Consider the following 22,564-nt stretch of genomic DNA (forward strand, 5'->3'; position numbering starts at 1 on the left):
CCCTGTATAAACACACATGCCACCTCGCACGCATGAATGAATGTTTCCAACCATGTTCACACACACGCACACACGCACGCACGCGCACACACACACACACACACACACACACACACAAGGTTAATGCATACACCTACAGCTGCACAGTGTTTGTGGAGAAGCTCAGCCCCCAAGGCTTTTCTAAGGACCTTTCCTCTCGCACTCTCTCTCGCTGCCCCCCCAACGCCACCCACCCCACCCCACCCCCCATGTCGACACGCACGCGCGCGCGCGCACACACACACACACACACACACACACACACACACTCACACACAAAGATGATGCCAGATGGCGCTCCAATGCATAGACATACATAGCCTTCCTCTCTCTCTCTCTCTCTCTCCCCCTGTGTCCGTCACTGGACACACTGTACCACCACTGAGTGTGTCCCCAGGGGGCAGAAAAAATATTCACTCGGCCTAGTTAGCCCCTGCGTGTGCACGTGTGAGCTTGCGCGTGTGTTGGTGTGCATATCTGTGTGCCCAAGATGATGCATGCTGTTGGAGAAGGAAGGAAAAATAATGTATGTGTCTGCATTTGAACGTTTGAAAGACAAAGAGTGTGTGTGACAGAGATAGAGAGGAGAAGAAGAAAAAATGTTTCTTTGAGAACTAGCAGGCAGTATGTTTATATACATATATATATATATATATATATATATATATATATATGTAAACTGATTATGCGTTGTATTTTCCCCCCACTATTTCATTTAGTGCTCTTTGTTAATTATGAATCGACTGTGCCTTGCCACCCATCCCCTGTGTGAAGGCTCCCCTGCTGCCCTGCGGTGGCTGTCTTTGTAGTCAGAAAAAAAAAAAAAAACAGTAAAAGCCTGACGCTGGTAGTCAGGCCTCACTGGGAGAGCAGAAGAGTGTGCTGTTTTCGGTCTCATTGCTTTTGTAATGAGACGATCTCAGGCTCCTCTGTGCTTTCTTCCAGGAAAAGAAGTCAGAGATCACTTGGAGATGCTGAATGTAGTATACATTTTACATTAGAGCTGCAATGTGAATTGATCAGAGTAATCGCTTAGTCATCTAATTATATATAATTTATTAACTAAGTTGGGTCAAAATGATCTGATTCCAGCTTCCTAAGTGTGAATATTTTCTGGTTTATTTACTCTTGTATTACAGTAAACTGAATTTCTTTGGGTTGTGGACAATGAGACATTTAAGGACATCATCTTGGGTTTGGGAAACACTGATCGACATTTGTCACCATTTTCTGTCATTTTATAGACCAAACAACTAATTGATTAATAGAGAAAATAATATTCAGATTATCAACAATGAAAATAATTGTTAGTTGCAGCCCTATTTTACATATATGAATGGGTGTGACTGAAAGATAAAATAACAGGAGAGGATAAAAAGGAACCAACTGGTGCTGAAAAAATAAGTTGACTATCAGAGGTTCATTAATCATTTTGATGACATATCAACAATTAAAGTCACCCATCAAACACGAATGTCAAACATTTGCAATTTACAACAGGGCTGCAACTATCAATTACTTTTACTTTAAATGTATCTGCAGACTATTTTTCATTCCTTCATTTTTCATTTCCTCTGAATCAGTTCATTGTTTGGTTTGTTAAATGTCACAGTTGTAAAAAAAAAATTGTCATCACAATTCCTGAAAGTCCAGGGTGAAGTAGTCAAACACCTTGTTTAATCTGACCAACCATCTAAAGCCCAAAGATATTCAGTTTACTGTCACATAAAAAAGCAGCAAATCACTCTTTAGAAGGGAAACTAGGTAATGATTGGTATTTGTGTTTGAAAAATGACTTGCATGATTACTCAGTTATCAAAATAGTTTCCAACCAATTCTCTGTCAGCTGATTAATATCTTAATTGACCCTTTTTGCTAGAAACCCATCCTCACGTACATATGATCAACACATTAATACTAAACACTTCCACTAGACATTCCCATCATTTTCAGTGGTCGAATAAGCAATGCATTCCTGTCTATTTACTTGCACCAGTCTTCACAGTATGCCATAAAGGGCCTCCAGGGCATCCATGGTTAACATTTCAAATAGTATTCAAGCGTAGTGCAAATTGGTTTAGCAGATAAATACAAGGTTTCACCTCCAACTCGAGCTCCAACTGTGAATGTGTGTGTGAGTGTGCATGCAATCACAGGAGTGCTGCAGGGGCTCTCTGTACTCAGAGACTAAATGGCAACATTATTTTACTTTTGGGAAGAATTTAGGGAGATTCAACTACACTCCCAGACAAACCCCTCCAGGCTTTCATTCTATCTGTGTGCATGTTTCTGCTGCTGTTCCTGTTGTTGTGATTTTGCTTCACCAAGCTGGGCTTTTATTGTTTTTTAATTTTCTGTTTTGTATGCCAAAGCTGTTCTGCCCATTTCCCTGGCATCCGGGAAGCTCGTCGCCTTTTCCTCATTTATCCGGTTAATTATTCTCTCTTTCCATTGCTGCCACAATGCTGGAGAAAAGCTGTGATTTTATCTTCAGATATGGGGTCACTTTGCACCACATGTGCACACCCATATACACACATCACACATTCCGCCATTATCCTTCATCATCTAAAATTAATGGACCCAATCAGTAATTACCACATCAATAATTAAGCCGACTTCTCTTTTTTTGAAAGATATGGAGAGGCTCAATGGCAAACACTCCAATCCGCAATGCATAATGAATGATTTATCATCTGTTTTTCTGCAGCTAACTAATATTCTTCTTCTTCTTGTTCCCCGCCTCATTGCGTCTCCTTTTCAGATTCGTGCCAGGCCAAGGAGTGGTATTGTACCCCCAGATCGGGGATAAGTTGGACATTGTGTGCCCCCGCGTGGACGGTGGGGTCGGAGATGGCGTGGAGTATTACAAGGTATATATGGTGCCTAGGGAGCAGCTGGAGAGCTGCACCATCACCAAGGCCGACACGCCGCTCCTCAACTGCGTGAAGCCCGACCAGGATGTCAAGTTCACCCTCAAGTTTCAGGAGTTCAGCCCCAATCTATGGGGCCTGGAGTTCTTCAGGGGGAAAGACTACTACATCATCTGTAAGTACTTGTCTCACCCTGAAGCAATAATAAATTAGGCCCTGCATAATTTAAGGGGGGGACACATCCTTAAACAGTTTGGCAAGGTTTAAAAAGTAGCTGTTGCTGACATACCATGCATTTGTGGACCAAGTTTGTCGTGTGGTTCTGCAGTGTTCTTCCTCCAGTCAGTAACTGGTCAAACAGAGGTGTTAATTTGCTATCCTGATAGTAGTTTTGTTTATCATCCTTGTGAGACTCATTTAGTATCATCAGTCAATTGCTTGTTCTTGCTTGTACGTCATTAATGCATTCACTGTTGGCCTCTCCACCTACATATATTACATTCTTAGATGTTGTTGATGGACATTCTGAGGAAATAAATTGAAGTAAATGAAGCTGAGACTGAGATTGATGGGGAAAGTCACAGATGCTTCATTGGCAGATAACGCAGAGAGCTCCTTAAATGGCATTGAGGTTATCAAAAGGATATTTTTCCCCTAGAGATCCTACAGATATAAACACATAAGTAAACATTTAAAGTCCATATGAAGTTATGCTAGCAGTCCATTCAAAGGACTCTGTAGTGTTCTTAAATATTCCTCCTGTTGGATTTGCTTCTTGTACAACTCAAGTCTTTAGCAAGGTACAGAAGAGAAGATGGGAATCTTAAAGCCACGCCATTCAAGGTTGTAGGAAAACTTTGCAAGGGGAATTTGTAACGTTTAAAGACTTTTGTATGCTTTAAACAAAGTACCTGTCAGATTGTGAAACAGCATCTGAAACCCCCTTATCCCACACCTTTCCGGTGAATACCTTTATACCCAGTACAAACAGCTTTGAAGCATACTGGTCCTTAGCTATGAGAGCTTTAGTAGCCTCTACTCCTCAGTCTCATGGTGCCGGTATGGCCACTCTGCTTTGCCTCTGATGTACTAACGCCATCCTGGGAGGAAGTTCTGATGGGGTTTAGCTGCGGCCCCCTGGTTTGAAACATGGGAGGTGGACTGAACCATCTGTGTGACACTGATGGGGGGTGTGCCGCAGATTGGACCATCTGTGAGGCTCTGCCACAGCCATCTGTGAGCTGTCACAGTAGGGGAAGGCCATGTTTCTGACTGAGTAGAAGGAAGGGGAAGAAAGGAGAGTGATGAGAGGAAAAGATGAGCAGGAAATACTGCTTCTTATCCAAACAGTCTATAATGGTAGAGGAAGTTAAATTTTGCAAAACAAATGTGCAAGGTAACAACTGATTGTACTGTACTGTATAAATCCCACTTTAAACTGCCTGCAGTAGCCGACTCCTGTGAATTATGTTCTTCTGCGCTCCACAGTACCCAGAAGTCCCGCAGAGAGAACCAGCAAGCAGCTGTTTCAGAAAAACAGGTTCACCTACACAATATGCTCATTCAGTTCCACTTAATTTAGTTTAAAAGCAAACATGCAACAGTGGCTGCTCTGTCACTAATGTGTCATAGCTGCAGGATATTTGCATGGCGGGGCATGTCGTACTGTGTTACAGTCTAACAGGTACTTTTGTGGTCTTGCAGGTGAGACACGTTCTCAGGCAAATATTTTGGAGGAAATATAGCAGGTTAAATGCTTGACAACAGCACACAGGCAAAATGACACTACATTTTGGTGGGGAACAAAGCATGTGGGGCTACCTGGTGGATGCACAAATAAATACACATGTACAAGCATGCACATGCTTGAGCATCCACACCTACAGAGGAGGAACAAACCATTAGATGTGGTTTGTGTGTGTGTGTGCTCAAGGACTACAAAGGCTTCTGACTGAAGAGGCGCAGACACGATCACCCTCCCTTCGTCTCCTCCTCAACTCCCTCCACCCAAACGCTGCAGTTAATTATTGATGAGCTGATGCTGGTGTTTACTTACCCTGGTTCTCCCGGTGCTCTGCCTCAATGTGATCACATTGTGATGGGTCAGAATCAGAAGTGAAGATGGGGATGAGTTTGGGTTAATAAACATACACACATGCTGATAATGCACACACACACATCGTCCCTCAGGAGTGCTGGAGCTACAGCTTGAAGTGGCTACTCTGTGCACACACAGCTGCACTGGTATATACGCCCTGTGACCAAAACAGTCCTGCTCACTCTATCTGTGATATGTATTTCTCTCTGTGGCTCTCTATTTCGCCTGGAGTAGACGAGAATATTTAATTTCCCACTGCCTCATGTTAAATACCCTCCTCTTCATCAGCCTGCAGAGTCGACAAGTTGGAACAAAAAGAGAGGTGGGAAAGTTCAATTCAGAACTTTAAAAAGAGGGGTTGGAAAATCCAATTTTGCACTTCTTGCAAATTCCCTTTCCACCGACATCCTCGCTTCTCCATCCCTCTCCCCGTACCGCCGCCATCCTGCCTCCCTTCACAGCTACCCAAAATGCTAATGTGTAGCCTAAAGAGGGGAGAGAGGGAGCTGTTTCTCCATTGGAGTGTGTCACGTTTTGCTGTTAATTGCCTCTTCTTGGCTAGCTCTGGCCCCAGTTCTGCAGCTTTAACAGCCCACTGCAGTTGCATTGTGGTGCTACGTTGTGTACTTAGTGCTGTTCCTTTTTTGTTGAATCGGCCTCTTGGAGAAGCTCCAGCTTTGCATGGGTAAACACCAGGAGTAAAGCACAAACAAACACACACACATACACAAAGAGACAGAATGAGAGAAACGCGCAGAGGTGTGCGTAGGTGGAATCAGACTCATGGTTGTTTTTACCTTGCGGTGTCGGAGTGAGCCAATGTGTGAAGCTTTGCCTGTGGGCGTAACTGTGTGTGTCTATGTGTTGGGTGAATAAACTGTGAGAATTAATAGATACATATACTTAAGGCTTGACTTGCCCTGTGTACCTCTTCGTCAAAACATCTCCATCTTGTTATTTGTGTGTAAGTGTGTGTCCCCGATCCCCGCCTTCCTTCCAGCAGTGTTGTCCAAGATCCATCAGAGTGTGACACCGCCTCAGAAAGTTCACCGTGAGGATTTCATTAGTCTTTTGGAGTGAGCACTCGATACGTAATTAATTAACCAGCGTTTAATCCTCCATTTCTTCTCACAATTGCCAAGGCCCCCACATCAATGCTACGGATCTGAGTCTCAACCAATTGGATTAGCGCTGCCTTGTGTTGAGTATTGTGCCAAGGCTAGACTTAGATTAGATGCTCAACCCCCCACCCCCCAACTTGAAAACCACCCATTCAAACAACTGTGACATCAGGCCTCAGCATTTGACTACCTCATCCTGTACTGTGCTGTAGTGGAGACTGACAGGAGGCCGGTGAAAAAAAAAACACTTGTGTAAGTCTGCGTGCATTACACGGTCAGCTCATATATGTGTGTGGTTGTGAATTTGCACACTGTGCCCTGTGTTTGCTTGCGTGTGTAGAAAGGGGGCTGCTGCATATCTGCAGATTTCTGTCACCGCGCCTACACGTGGGCGCGTTTGTGTTTTTTGTGCATGCACACGTCTGTGTGCGCGCATACTCTTGTGTGCCTTTTTAAAGTGGCTGCGCACAATGCTGCTCCAGTTGAGAGCAGATGAGTTTGATGTGATTGTTTGCGGCAGCATGGCCTGCAGCCGAGAACGTAGTGAGCTGGATGATTACATGAGCTAAAGAGGCAGAGAGAGAGGGGTCGAGGGAGATAGAGGCCAGGAGAGAGAGATGAATAAGGATGGAAAGGGGGCAGAAAGAGTGACGAAAGCGAAAGAGAGCTAATGAGAGAGTGAGAGAAGGAGGGGATAGAGAGAGAAAGAGAGAGGAGAAGTAGAGCCAAAGGGAACGGGGGTATAGCGAGAGACAGCAAGAGAGAGAGATGATGAGCTAAAGAGGGCAGAAGAAGGACAAGGCTGAATTTACAGTCAGAGCAGACATGCACAGTGAAATTTCATCAAGACTTTAATCACCTTTTGCCTCAGTCACAACAGAAAATAGTCCCATCACCTCCCTGCTACTCTGATTGTCGACTGAATCTAACGTGAGCTCTGAAGGGGAAAATTCCTCTCATTAAATTTGAATTTAAAATGCACTCTCAGGTTTTTGTCTGATTTGTCTGATTGAAACTATCAGTTCTTTATTCACCCTAATACATCCAGGTTCGTTGTATTAGATTGGTGGTGACATTATTATCACATTATGATAATGGAGTTGCAACAGTCGCTGCTGCTATGTGTTTGCTTGGCTGAAAACTTTTTGCCACAGCTCTCAGTTGAACTGTGCATTTTCCACCCAAAATTGTAATTAAACCACTTGTCGCTGCTGTAATAATTGAGTGTTTATTTAAACTTAAGTGGATTTCAATAATGGATTAGAAATGTTTGTGTTTTGAGAAAACAGAATTGAGATTGGTAGTGGTGACAGCTTTGGGTATTTGCGGCGACCCAGCTTTGCCCTGGCCTGTTTCTGAGGGTCACCGGGGTCCCTAAACACCGAGGCGCCCCCTGTCATGGGCGATTAGGGCACACAGTGGTGACGGGTATTAACCAGCTTGTGACCCCAGCACTGTGATGATGGCTTCACGCTCCACGGCAACCCGACGAATGGCAATTACGCTCAGCATTTACATCATAGCCACCTTTGTCTCTCTTCTTCTTCCTCTTCTCTTTCTGGGACACTTCCTCACTCCGTCCATCCGTTCCTTCTCAGATCCTCTTGTTGTGTGCAATACACTTCCTCTTCCCGCCTATCTGTCTCTGTGAGATGCCTCGTCAGTCTCCTGTTGCCATGCCTTTGCTCTGTTCCACTATTTATCAGTGGCCAAGCATTGTCTGTTTGCGGTGCACTGTGTATCAATTATACTGACAGTATCTGACAGTATCAGTATCTGTGTTAGCAAAGCGCCCTCAGAAGTGTGTTTTTTCTTTTTTTGTAATATAATTTTTGATTATTTTAAACATACACAAACAGACTATATTTTTAATGTAAGTTATATAAAAGCCAAATGTGTGTGATAAATGCACATATGTAACAGCCAAAATGAACATTTAGCAGTAATAGAAAATACAGAGTATCACAGTGCCCCAGCAATGCTATGAGTAAAAAGGCAGTCACATGACCTCTTAAAGTTCTCACTTTCTCATTGACTCTAACTAGCATCTGTTCATATGATATCTGACATAGATTCCATCCATTATCTTTAAGATCTGGAGAGAAAGGACTTTCCCATAAACTTTAGGCAGCGGTGACAAGCCTCACCTTTATCACTGCAAGTAATTTTTGGCAATTCTAATTGCCCCCCTAGCAGGCATACCCTCTTTTTACACAGACTATGGGCTGCTACAACGTCCATTCTTTATGCCGTTTTTCTCTGCGTTTTTACATGGAACATCATGCCATTCCAGTATGTGATTTTAGACAGCATGCAGGCATCCCGCAAATGACAAAGGCATGACAGCACATGAAACACAACAGCATGGGCCTCTATTGTGACATACAACAGACGCGTCAGCAGTGCTTTCTTAACAATAACAATGGCATAACATGGCAATCACAATCATTTATTGTCCCTGGTATATGGCGGCTGATCTCTTAATCAGCTCGGAGGGTAAGGAGCTCCTAGACCTTATTGTTTTCCCAATTTGTGCACATTTTTGGCTGCTGCTCTCCTTCTTCTTTCAGTGAGCTGCTAACTGCTATCAGCTACTTTTTAAATCTTCTAGCAATGGTTTGCACACATATACGACATCAAAATGTCACACCCTTCCTGTCTATGATCTCAGCCTACCAGCTGTCCCTTTTACACAGACATCGTTGTGGTGTCTTTCTGACATTTCAGAGCTCAGAGGTAGAGTGGTTCGTCTGCATGTTGAAGTATCCTTGGGAAAGATACTGAACTCCAAATTGTTGCTGATGGTCATCATGGTAGCCTCAGCTTCATCAGTTTCTTTCTGTAACTTATTAAAGGTTTTCAAAAAAAGTGCCATCACTGGACTCTTGCCTTGAATGAATTGGCCCTTAGTGATACATTGTGTAATTTATAAGTACTTCTACAAGTTACCTTTACTGTCCACATCATTTATTGACAAGTTCAGAAAAAGATACAAACACTCCATCCAAGTACAGTGAAATGTCACAAGGCTCAAGATACTGGACTGCAAATAGTTACCAGAGTATTTGTAAAAATGCTCAACCCCTTAATTCTCTCTTAATTGCCATAAAAAAGGACATTATGTCGTTCCCAAAAAATTCTATGAACCACTCACACCACTCTGACTGTTACATTAAACTAGCTCTAAATGCCATCACAGTTAGGATATGTAGTATTGGGGGTTTTTTCTTGCTATTTGCGAGTTCCATCAGTAGGAAGCAGGAAATGGAGCTCACAGTCTTTGGATCGCAGCTCACAATTGACTGTCTCGTTAAACACAGGATGATTTTCCACTCTCTTGATTTGATAAACAGGCGAAAATTAAGTTAAGGAGGTTAAATTAAGTTTAGGAGGGTGAGGACGGGTGGGGCGACGTGGTGTGTTTACGACGCGGTGATGGGGTGAGATTGTGGTTGGAATGTGTGTTGTATATACCAGCGCTAATTTTACAGGTGGCTCTGACACAGGCAGACACTCAAAGTGAGGACACTTCTTTGGCACACTTCTGCCATTTGTTTGAGACTACATGCAACATGTGTGTGGCTGCAGGTGTGTGTGTGTGTGTGTGTGTGTGTGTGTGTGTGTGTGTGTGTGTGCTGGAAAATTTTTTACAGACCCACTCAAGCTGTCACTTTGGTCTCAAGCGGTACTTTGTCACAGCCAGTGAGTGATTTTTCCTGATGGCCTTTTTCCCCTGTTGTGGAGCCTGTTGTTGCATTTGTGTATGTGTATGTGTCTGTGTGTATGGGACCAGTATTCTTCAGCCCCAAAAACACCCATCTTAACCACACTGTCAGTTGGAAAGCAGTGAGAAAATATACTCTGTAATTCACAGTCAAGATGGAATGAATGGTGAAGGAAAATCAGACGGAGCTTTTCCTTTTTTTCCCCTCCTTGTTTCTCTCTCACTGTTTCTCTCTGGGTCCCTGCAGAAGGTCACACACAAGTTGAAGAAGTGGGTTAATCTTTCTCACTATTTTTTCTCCTTTTTCCTTCTTCTACTCCCCCACCTCTCTCCCCCCATCCCAGTCTGCGAGTCTTATCTGGGTGCTGTAATGCCAGTTAGCTGCTGATGAAATCCATTTGTGAGGGCCTTGTATGAACCAGGTCTATCCCCCTCCTTCCTCCCCCTCCAACGTGTTCCCCCCAGCATCATGGATTTGCTGGTTAACTCTAGCCAGCTAGTGTGTCAGCCAGTCCAGCCTGGCCTTGTCTGGTTGGGCCAAGGAGGGCCAAGTCATTCAGCCAGCCTTAGCCGATTCAACAATCACATTCTGTTTAAATCCAAGTCAGGCTTACCGGGACTGCAGCCTTGGCATAGTGAGTGTGTGTTTTACTTAGCAAAAGGAAGGAGAAGGAGAAGAAGAATTTAAGTTTAAAATGACACCAGACCGAAGGATTTTTTTTGACGTCTCTTAAATGTCAAGGAAATGTTATGGCCAAGTTAAAAAAAGATCTGTTTTTGGAGGCTTGGCAAGGAGGATTTTTCTGTTTCATTTTTGTTTCAGTGTGGATGGATGTTGATGTGTTAAATGATTAAATAGAGGGAAAGGGGGAGAGAATGAAGAAAGGAGGTGATAAACGTAGTGATATGTGTGTCAAACCTAATTTTTTGCAGTTCAGGGCCCTCCGCACCTTGTGAACTCTGACCTCTCAGGAACAAATGCCTCGAACACTACTGCACACCATCATCATGCCAATCACTCCACAAAGTTAACACTGTCAAAATGGTTAATGACATCCTGCAGGATTGTGAAATTTATGTGTGTTGTGCTAACAGGTTTCTGAAATAAACACACACGCGGGTACAGGCACAGGGGCGCAAGCCTTTAAGGAGCTTTGTCTGTAATGTGCTTTTCGGTCTCCACCGGAAAGCCATAGGTCAGCTAGAGAAGGAGACAGGGGGAGAGAGGAGGCGAGATAGAGGGTGGGAAGGAGGGAGGGAGAGAGGGAGGGAGTCCTTGTTAACATGCTCTTTGTGTCCGCTCCCATCACCGTCTTATTGAAGCAAGGGGATTCGGATCAAAATGATTGGTAGCTGGGCGGGTGGAAAAGGAAGGAAAAAAGGAAAAAGGGGCAACTGGGAGGAGGAGGAAGACTATGCCGAGCTTCATTTTTCAAAGCTGTTTCAATTGGGATCTCAGCACCTGCCTTTCAGTTCACACGCGGTTGATGAAAAAGCTTTGCCTGCTGCAGGAATGGTAACATGTTGCAGGGAGTGTGTTCAGGGGTAAAGGGGTTTAGGGAAGAAGGTGGTGGCTACAAGGTGGCCGCCCTAGAGTGGAGGAAACTGGGGATGATGGGGTGTTGTGCAAGGGAGGGGAAAGACGAGGAGAGGCTGGAGAGGAAGCAGAGGGGAGGAGGTAGGGGTCAGTGTGGTGATGGGGGCAGTCGTAGTGAATGCGGGCCACTGCACGCTGGCGGGAAGCCAAGCTGCTAAGCCCTGGCAGCTCGTTAGCCTCTGTGTTACTGACCTGATAGACCACAAGCCATACTACCCCCACCTCCCTATTTTCCTCCCTCCTGTCTTGCCTGTTCCCTGTCCCACTCATGATCTGAGCTCGCAGCAGTTCTGCCCAGCAGCCTCCAGGGGCAGCACAGACAAATAACAGATGAACAGGAAGACGGAGCAGCAGCTAATGGGCTTGAAAGCATCCATCTGATTGAGCTTTGGCAGGGCGGCCTTTGCATTTTGTCTGCGTGTGTGTGGGCCGCATGTGTACAAGTTTGACACAAGTAGAGATGTCTTTTATCACAAGTGCTGTTTCCATTTTAAAAGGCCCTTACAGCATCTGCTTGCAGGGCCCGTTTTGTTCCTCTTGTCTCATGTGGGACGTCTTGCACCGCCCCTCCAGATTCCTCTCCAAACATCTGCTGCTGTCCCTTAAACACAGTGTTTAGCAGTGCACTTCTGTTTTCTGCTGTGTTTAAATGTTTTTTAGATCCTTTAAGCTGTTTTCATCTAAGGGCCATTGAGGTATTTATCACCTCCCTCTGTTCCCTTAATTTCACTACCTGGAAAAGTGCCCTATTTTTTTAAACTATTCCTCATCCCCTCCTGTTTACATCCCAGAATATTTTTTTTTTCATGTTGTCAGCAGGTCTCTCCTTCTTCTTAGGCCTGGCAGCAAGTTTGGCTTTTAGATCTGAACATTTGAGGCCTTTTAAAATCCAAAAGTGTGTTCTTTAATAACGGGCTACCTCTCTCTGGAGGGTTGTTAGTGCTAATGCACGATAAGCCGCCGAATTTCCCGCGGCCTGCCAAGATGGCCGCTGTTGTGGCAGCCATCGTTGTTTCCCTCTCTCTCCCCTCTCCTCACGTCCCTTTACTGCCTTCTTCATGAGGCCCATCAGCACAGTTAGAGATATTAGAGTCACAATTACTCAGGCTAATTGACTTTGGGGATGTGAAATATTCCTCTGGAGTGGAGCGTCTGAGGTGATGAACAGGTGAATTGTGATTTTATTAAAGGGGATATGACTCATATCCTTTCTCAGCGGAAAGCTTTCAGTGCCTCTGTTGTCTTTGGAAACTGTCTGTTTTTCTGAGATAGGCTTAAGGCATATACGACAACACCGTTTTCCAAACACATCTTTCCTGTACCAGATGCTCGCAGTGACAGCTAATTCTAACCTTGTCCCCCTCTCTCTGCACCTTCTGTAGCTACATCTAATGGCACCATGGAGGGCATCGACAACCAGGAGGGGGGAGTGTGCAAGACCAAGTCCATGAAGATAATCATGAAAGTGGGACAAAGTGAGTATTGTATTATTGAATTACGGCCGTGAGTGCCTACAGGCATGAGCAGGCAGCCACAATACAGAGCTAGTACATTGTACAAAATTGTGTGAGAGTCTGAAAATGCCCTAATAAGGTCATAGGAGGCTGTGCAGAATACAGCTCCATCATCTCCATGACACCTGGGGCTGCGAGGGGGCAGGAGATGTAATATAGCGAAAGCCTAATGTGCTGAAACATACACACACACTATCACGTATGCTTGCATGCACACATGCACTGAAAGCATCTGCTGTTATACACTCTTTTAACTAGAAGGCTTTCTACACATGTAAATCTAGTTTAGAGGCACACTAACACATACAGTAATTTTCATATATATGAGTGACATCCACACACTCACTGACCACTGAGTGGGCATTCTACACACTGCATCTGAATCACACATGCACAGTAACCCCCCCTCACAGACAGACAGGACCCTATTCTTAATCATAGCGATAGTTATACATAAATCAGTGGCCCGGCTGCCACCCAAAGTGGTAATTTCCGGGGGTTGGCCCTCTCGTCAACACCAACTCCAGTGCTATTGAAAATCGCTGAAGGTCAGGGAATTAATCGAAGCCCCTGCACTCAGAGGAAGAAAAGAACAGGTGCTGAACAGGCCTGGAAATTGGCTCTGCAGCTTAATAGTACTGAAAATCAGGTTGTGTCAAGAGTTGCTTACAAATCAGTGACTTTGTTAAATGAAATGTACTATTAAGTGTGGTTTTAGTACAGCTGAGCTTGACGGTGCACAAAGTTTAACCAGAGAGTGATTATAACATCAGATGCACAGTGAATTACTCCACAATTCAGCATGATTTTTTTGAGTCTGCTCAGCGTTAGAACACATAAACTGACAGACATTTAAGGATCATTTAGAACCAAATGGACTCATAGCAGAACCACAAACACCCATTAGCTCCTCTTTATGGTTGATTACAGTGATATCTAGGTCATGAAGAGCCTTGTGTACAAAAGAAGAAAATGTGGCTGCTCGGTGCGCTGGTGAAGCATTTAGAGGTTCAGATTTTTAAAATTTTTTTTTTTTTTTTTAAAAAGTAGGAAATTTCTTCTTTGTGTTTCCATGGTATTCCCATGTAGTTTGTTACTAAGACAAAACACCAACAGGGATGAAGATTCGACCTGATTGACATGAAACAAAAAAGGGCATAACCTAGAATATGACAGGACCATGTATGAAATGATTTTAATTTGTAACAGGAAGCAACAACATTCATTCAGTCACAGACTTAAAAATGTATAATACATGTTAAAATCAGCACACTTCAGTTACACAGCAGAAGAGACCTGCTTTCTTTGAAACTGTAGAAAATGGTCATTTCACGCAATCCTCTTCTCTTTAGCTACGGTCAGTGATGTAGCCTATGTCCTTATGGGACTGGTGCAGGCTGCACAGCTATCAGCCATCATCAGAGCCAAGTTCTGCTGATAATAATAGTTTGTAAAACGTACTATGCGGGGCTGAATTTTCTGCCAGTAGTTGCACCATTTCCGACATCTTCTATCCACTTTTTCTCAGAATGGTGGTGGCACCCGCTCTTGCATAGTAACATGTAATGCTCAATAACGCTATTCATACATTTTAAGATTTGTTTCATAAAGACATGGCTGTTCCTCAAACAAATTAATGAGGTAATCCTCTCTTTCCTCCTACCAAAACTGCCATTTCGACTGTTGCTTGCTAGTTAGCTAGCTAGCTTGTTAATTTCACCATGCTATCATGCTTACCTTACAGTGCGGATGGAAAATGAGCTGAACAAATCTGACAACAGCAATGTTATTTTCTACACTGTGACAAGAGAATGCACATGAAATATTTATTTGTTAAATTTTACCAGGAGTGTTTCTAGGATTTGAGAACGAACCTCCGTAGGGGGTTCCATGGGGATCCTTTCCTGGGAAATGTTTTTGATGAACAAGCCCTATTTTAATGCGTTTTAATGCTATTATAAAAAATGTATTTATTAGAGTTGGAAAATTAAATGTATATAAGTTAAATGTACATATCTTTACAGTGGTGGGATGTAGCGAAGTACATTTATTCAAGTATGAATGAAGACAGATTATTACATCTGGGGCTTTTTATTATTATGAGGCCTTTTCTTATTTTTAGGAAAAAAAAACAAAAAAAAACTACATATTTAGATCCAGGGCTATGTATAAAATGTTTGGGTCTGAAGACTCCGACACAAGGGTCTAACAATGCCATTGAATTTTACTCATGTGGCGACTATCTGGTTATCTAGTTTGCTAATTCCACCATGCTATCATGCTACACTGATTACAGAAAATGAGGAATACAGTAATACAGCACTTTCAGCGCTTGCAGGTCTGTCAGCCAGTCAGTGCCTATTCATTTCGAAAGAGCAACAGCCAATGAGGAAACACCAAAACTTACATCATCACTAACTTCAACCACTGGTGTGACTTCATAACTCACTCACTGACAGACTTTAATGTATTTAGGGCTGGCCTTGCATTCTGCAATCCACCCAAAAATTCTGAGCACGAACAACATAGACATACACTAAAGTGAAAAATACTTCCCCATTAATTTTTGTGCATCTTATTTGCATTTTTTCAGATCCCTCTGACCCTATTTCACCCAAAGACAACCCCACCAGAGTACCCTACTCTCCTAAGCACTCAGATGGCAAGGAGGCCTACAACCCAAATGATGTGCTGGAGAAACCAGGTGAGATCAACTATTTGCAGCTTAAATCCTGGGAAATAGGTAATAGAATGGAGGATTTATCGAAATAATTTGGCATTTGGGTGAGTGATTGCTGGACCAGCTAAGAGCAGATAGCGCTAAGTAAGTAAGTAAGTGTGTGTGTTTGCGGGAGTCACTGGGGTGTGCGTGTGAAAGTGAAGGAAAGAAAGGTCAGCGATTCATCAGCCAGTAATTGAATGTTGCCCATAAAACTGATAGGCATCTTCGGCCTCTCAAGGACTTATAAGGTATCTCCACGCTGGCGCCATTCCAGCTTTAACCCGACATTTTCAAGAAAATGATCTGATCGCTGTCTCCCGTCTCTTTAAAGACTCGCTCTTAGTACAGACACACACTTGTTTCTGCACCGAATCACAACTCAGACAGACGTGCGGCTACATGCAGGCCACTCTTATCTCTGCTATTATATTGCAGTTAAAAATCTCTTCAAGAAGAAAATCAGACTTGCAATTTCCGCAGTGAGCTGTTTTTAGAAAAAAAGAAGGAGGAATAGCCCAAGAACAAAAACAAGCTGGCCTATATTAACAGTCCGCCATTCCTGGCTCATTGAGGGCGTGGCCTCATATGACTCTTTGTGTTTTCTCTCGGTGAGCATGCAGATCTGTCATTCCGCTTGTTAAATCCATGCTGACACCAATCTCTGCAGACATCAAGACCTTGCTCTCTCTGTTTTCCTGTCCCCTCCCCTGCTTTTTTATGTCTCATCCTTCCATCCTGCCAGCCATCAGGAGCATATGGGCGTCAGAGTGCTATGGGCAGAGTCTGAGGCAGCATAATCTCCGTGTAAAACAACGGAAGGGTCCTTGCTTTGGGCTTCCTGCCATCCTGTATCCACTCCCCCTACTACTGCAAAAACACGTTTAGGCCCACAGGAGAACAGTGGAAGATAGGGACACACAGTAATCCTGCTTGCTCAGGGAAAACGCTCCTGTCTCGGGGAGAATGGAACACACCCGCCCTCGAGGTGCTGGATGTGAACCAGAATGTCCATCGCTGGGAGTCAGAGAACAGCTTGGCCTTCATAATTGATGTCTCACAATGACATCAAATCTTTCTTTCTTATTTTCTTCCCTCTGGGGCTGTTAGTTAGAAAATTAAGTTATTTTTTATGTCTTTCAAAATGTAATTTATCTAAGTGCCATTTGCCCAAATCTACCCCAGCCATTGTATATCTCCTATCAGGCTGTGCGTCGCCCTAGTTTCAAGGTTGCAGTCTTCACCAGCTGAATTTGAATAGCCACTGATCGAATGTGACCTTTATACAAAAGCTCTCTATAGGCAGGCCTCACTCTCTGCCCACTGTGCTGCTGGCCTGTTCCCTACACCTTTACTGTGACACGATGAAAAGATTGTAAAGAATGAAAGGGAAAGTCAGGAAAAGACTGTTAAAAACACTGTTTCTGCTTCCCTCTCTTTCCTGCTTCAGTAAGCTTCAAGTGTTTTTAGATCCTCAAACAGCATCTGAGACCCCCTTCCCCTGCACTTTCCTGATGTCAGAACTGTGCATCAGAATACATTATTGTAACTTGCTAAAACCGACAATCCCTTAATTAAACCCACTCCACACAAGGGTTGTCTAGAATCAGTTCGGTCTGGTGATAGCTGGGGCCAGAGACATTATGTTTTAAGGTTGTCTGTCCATCCGTCCCATTCTCATAAACACATTATCTCAAGAATGTCTTGAGGGACCTTTTTTTTTTTTTTTTTTCCCTTGGACTAACTGATTAGAATTTGGTGGTCAAAGGTCAAGATCACTGTGACCTTGTTCATCGCATTCTCATGAATGCGTTATCTCAAAGACACCTTCAGGGAACTTCTTCAAATTTGGCATAAATGTCCACTTGGACTTAAGAATGAACTGATTAGGCTTTGGTGGTCAAAGATCAAGGTCAGTTTGACCTGACAAAACATGTTTTTGGCCATAACACTCTGAAGTGATGGCATTTTATATCCAAAAGGTCAGCTTCACTGTGGCATCATAATGTTCTGCATAAAACACTTTTCTGGCCATTATTCAACGTGAATTCAACGTAACAGGGCATGACTAATTGATATACAAATGGTCATGTTGTGGGTGAAGTTTTTCTTCAGGTGTGACATCTAAAACAGGTATAAACTCCACTGTATAACTAAAGCACAAAAAGCTGATTAAGTCATTTTACTCACTTTTGCTTCTCTCTGTCTCCCAGGTGTAGCACCCAGAGAAAGCAACGACAATGACAACGGTGGAAAGTCCTCCAGCGTCATTGGTTCTGAGGTGGCCATCTTTGTCGGCATCGCTTCAGGCAGCGTCATTTTCATCATCATCATCATCATGCTGGTACTGCTGTTACTCAAGTACCGGCGGCGGCACCGCAAGCACTCACCGCAGCATGCAGCCACGCTTTCTCTAAGCACCCTAGCCACACCTAAACGGAGCGGAGGCAGTGGGAACAATAATGGTTCAGAGCCCAGTGACATCATCATCCCGCTCAGGACTGCTGACAGCGTCTTCTGCCCACACTACGAGAAGGTCAGCGGTGACTACGGCCACCCGGTCTACATAGTTCAGGAGATGCCGCCTCAGAGCCCGGCCAACATCTATTACAAGGTCTGAGGGGGAACTTTTAAAAGCAAGAGACAAACTGGAACAATCCCGGGCAGAGTGGGTTCTTAGTTTTGGCTGGCGGCGCCAGCACGCCTGCTGTCACTCTCGCTCTTTCTCTCTCTGTCTCTCTCTATCGACTCCTCCTCCTCACCTCTGATGTTTTGTCACTACTTTTTCTTTATCAAAGTTTTGCGGATACCTTGTCGCTCTGGTTTGGTCCCAGTCAGTGAAGACGGGATGGGTGGAGGGCCAGAGAGAAGGCTACTGCTGCCACTGCTGCTGCTCCCTGGGGCTTTTGGGAAAAAGAGAGGACGATCTCTAGTTTCTCCAGTGTTGCTCCTGGTCTTGTTTTGTGCACTGCAGCCAGCATTTTGGGGGAGCTGAGTGTTGTGGGATCAGAAAGTTAGACAGATGCACAGCGTGTTTTTTCATTTTCTCGTTTGGAATGGACAGATGTATGGATGAATGGACGTGAAGGTTTACTGGCATGGGAGGAGGGGAAAGAATTTTTTGCCTCACCTGAAGAGAGACTACTGCTTGGAAAAAGAGAGTGAAAGAGACAAAAACGAGTGAGGAGGAGATGTAAAGGAGAATACAGGCTGACCATGAACTCACAAAATGGCTGCCCTCACTTGATGCTGACTAGCCAGAGAGACTCTTTGGATTTTCCAGTCAGACAAGGGAATAGGAGAGAGATTCTCACACCGATCCTCTCCGGGACTTTCCTGACTGACTCACAGAGATCACCCATTCACCCTGCCACCCACATGCTCACCATCACATATACACACATTCACCCACACGCACAGACACACTGTCTCACCAGTCAATGTGAACTGTTTGGGTTTAAGTGTGGATTACACCATTTCTCCTCATTGCCAGATTTTCAGCAAATCATTTCTCTCAGATGTTACTTGAAGGTTCTAAGAAAAAAAAAATAGATTCCCTTTTTTTGTACTGTCAACATTTACTGATCTTGCTTTTGGTCTTATCTTATCTTATTTTCATATCCTGGCATAGCTCAAACGCAGATTTTCTTTTCCATTAGTGACATGTCATATTGTATGTGACGTTCAAACACAAGTGACCCAACAGTGGCTAGGAGTGGCAAGACTGTGAAAAGAAAGAGTTTTTTTTGTTTTTTTTTTTTCTCAATTTTGCGCCCTCTCGCATGTCAGGTCTGCCCAGGAGGCTCCCGGGAAGAGTGGAGGACTTTCATACACATAGAGCAGCACTTTTAACCCCTTCTTGGTACCTCCACTCTTCGCAGCAGTCAGAGACACAGTGATAGCTAGAGATGGGAGAGCAGCTGTATCCCGTCAGATTTAGTAGTGAGGGCTCACCTCAACTTCTCTAGAACCTGGGCTTTGCAAACGGGAATGTGTCAGAGGCAATAAAAAATCCAATTCGCCTTACTGCCGTTTTTTTTTTCTCTCGCAGCAGAAGAAGAAGAGGCCCCAGATGTAGTTGAGGTTAGCATAGCTGGTTAAAACAGCTCTAGGTACTGTAATGTTTACTCCTGGGGCTCCAATGATGATTAAGGGTGCTCTAAGGGCCCAAAATCAGTGTGACTGGTGCTCTCCTATTCTTGTTTTTTAAAAAAAGCACAGGGACATCCTTTTACATTGTCACTGTTTCTCAGTCTCCATTAGCATTTCCATATTGTGAGTTTTTGATTTACTTCTTCTTTTTTTTTTACAAAATAGATGTACATTTAAAAAAGGACATTACGAAGATGAAAAAAAAATGAAATAAAAAGCAGAATTTATTTATGATAGACACATAGAGCACAGGTGTTGTCAGGCGGTATGGAGAAGTAATGTTAATATATTATGGTATAAGTGCACATTATGCAATCTAGGTTTTTGATTATCTGATATCTCTCGACCCACTGAGTCCCACATATTCATGAACTCTGGTCTAGAGACACAGGACTCCTGGGAAAAATGACCAGGGGAGGGCAGCCTGGGCCTCGGCCTTGAGGGGAGTAGAGTTGTCTGACCCAAAATAGCTCACATTGGTGTACGCAAGGGCAGAGTAGCTGTTTCTCCCACACTCACTCAGTGTAGCATCTCCCAAAGGAAAATTATCATCAACACCCAGTGCCCCCGATTCTCCTCATACACACCTTTCATGTTCTCTGTGCGTGTGTGTGTGCGTGTGTGCGTGTTGAGCAAGTCTATATTTCAGTAACATCACATTCATTAATATCTTAGGCCTAGGATCATAATGGTGACTTAAACTGCTCCCGGAGCAAGTTGTCAGCCCATCGTCAACATAGTCATTTGTTCATAAAGAACATCAAATTTCACCGAAAAGCCAAGCCTTGTATGATCTGAGGTTTGTGCCTCTAAGAGGCTACAAAATCTGCAAATATGCAATTCTTATTTATTTTTTTAATCAATTCTGAGAAAAAAAAAACACCTATGGAAAAGTGTTCTTAACCACTGAAAAATGTAACAACAAACAAATGACACAAAACTAGCAAAGTATGTCACACAAGCCTGCTGTTAGTTTTTATTTCCTGCATTATTTGTAGTATTATTTTAACCTTTTCTGTTTTAACTATGTGCCGTAGTACAAAAGGTAAACTGTGAAAAATGAAACCATTAAAAGCATATATATCACATCTGAACAGGTATTTAGAAGAAGATGAAAAAAGACACACATACAACAAAGAAATGGCTGTTTAGTTGCTGTCTGTCTGCGGCAGAATATGACAATCTTATTAGTTTCTTTGAATCTGACGTCCTTTTCTTAGCCGCCACTTGACTAATGCTCTCACAACATTGACCAGGTTTGGTCCATCCTGTTATGAAATGACGTAGCGATGCTGTGAGAGTCTTAGCACAAAGGCTAGGAGAAGCACCTCAGGCTACTGTAAAATGCCTTGCTCGTATGGTCAGCCCTTGGTCACTTGACTCAGTAATTTTGCACCGTACTTCTGTAGGTAAGAAACTGTAAATACATTAATGTTTGTATTGTATATGGATCCTGGGTTGTTACAATAGCCTTACTCACCTTTTTAGGAAAGTAAATGGAAAAAAAAGTACAGAAAAAATGGAATACACTTCAGTAAAACAGAGCATACTACTTTTTTGGGAAATAGCTTATGTAAATATTGACCAGAACCCAATAAAAACATTTTTTTATGAACTCTTAAAGTAAGATGTTTTGTATAAAATTTGAATTTTTTGCTATGTATTTTAGCTAGCGCTCAATGGAAAGCCCGTGTCCTCCCCACTCCCTCCCCTTTTGCACTGTTTCCATGGTAATTTGGTTTTTAAAAAATGAGAGAAAAGTTGCCAAACCGACTGCTGCATATTTGTGCCATAAGTGTGTACCATAAATATTTATTGAATTAGTTTCTTTTTTTTCTTTTGTTCTGTTTATGATTTAACTTCAGTCCAGTTTGTAAGTAACACAGTATTATATTTGCATCGTTTGTTCGTCTACCCCTGGTTTTCTTCAGTCATGTCATGGTTACCGGGTGGCTGTAGCCCTATTCTCCCCTTCCTTGCAGTATGAGATGGCCAGGCTGTGAAAAAATGGTTTTAACATTCAAAAATTTAAAACAAGTTCAAAGTGAGGATAAATGACACACATTCCACCAGTCTGTTACAAACTGAAAATGTTTTTCAATAAAATGTTTTTCCTATGGACACGCCGTCTGTTTGTGATGCTTTGTTCTGTTTTCAGACTGCATGAATAAATAATGTCTACATTTTATTGTTTCACAAAACTTGACAGTAAAACAGTTATGACAGTTTCATTTACTTATTTTGGATGTTATTTATCTGAGTGTAGAATCACTCCTGTAGAGAGGCTTCATACAATCCAACACCTCAGTCCCATTGTGGCTGTGCTGTCATTTACAGAAAATATTTAAAATCACATTTGCACATAAAACATTTTACTTTTATAAGAACTGAAATAAGACACCAGATCTAATATACCACATGGTTAAACATGTATAGACACTCAAATATTTTTTCATGGCAAAACCATTGGCAATAATGTGCTGCTTCAACAGCCTCCACTCTTCTGGTTTCAGTCTTTTCACCGGATATTAGAACCTGCTGTAGGGATTTGTTTCCATTCAGCAGAGGTGTGGACTCAAGTCCCATGACTTGGGTTTGAGTCAGACTTGACTTGACAAAATCAAAAAAGATATGCAACTCAACTTGGACTTTAACAACAATAGCTCATGACTTCACTTAGACTTGGGCCTTTTGACTTAAAAAATACTTGATACCTTGCCCCAAGTT

General features: G+C 43.1%; 2 protein-coding genes across 3 annotated transcripts in view; one reads left to right on the top strand and one right to left on the bottom strand.

Annotated features, from left to right (window-relative positions):
- efnb2a (ephrin-B2a) overlaps nt 1–21,448 on the top strand; it is a 31,655-nt gene extending 10,207 nt beyond the window's left edge. For both annotated transcript variants that reach the window (XM_049594879.1, XM_049594878.1), the window contains 4 exons: nt 2,804–3,087; nt 12,835–12,927; nt 15,560–15,670; nt 17,899–21,448. In XM_049594879.1, coding sequence (XP_049450836.1) covers nt 2,804–3,087; nt 12,835–12,927; nt 15,560–15,670; nt 17,899–18,305 — 895 coding nt within the window. In that variant the 3' untranslated portion in view covers nt 18,306–21,448. The remainder of the gene's footprint in view (nt 1–2,803; nt 3,088–12,834; nt 12,928–15,559; nt 15,671–17,898) is intronic.
- The window catches only part of LOC125900101 (uncharacterized), a 549,677-nt gene that overhangs the window by 521,541 nt on the left and 5,572 nt on the right, over nt 1–22,564 (bottom strand). The window lies entirely within an intron of this gene.

This window comes from Epinephelus fuscoguttatus, linkage group LG13, assembly GCF_011397635.1.
Source record: "Epinephelus fuscoguttatus linkage group LG13, E.fuscoguttatus.final_Chr_v1".
NCBI lineage: Eukaryota > Metazoa > Chordata > Actinopteri > Perciformes > Serranidae > Epinephelus > Epinephelus fuscoguttatus.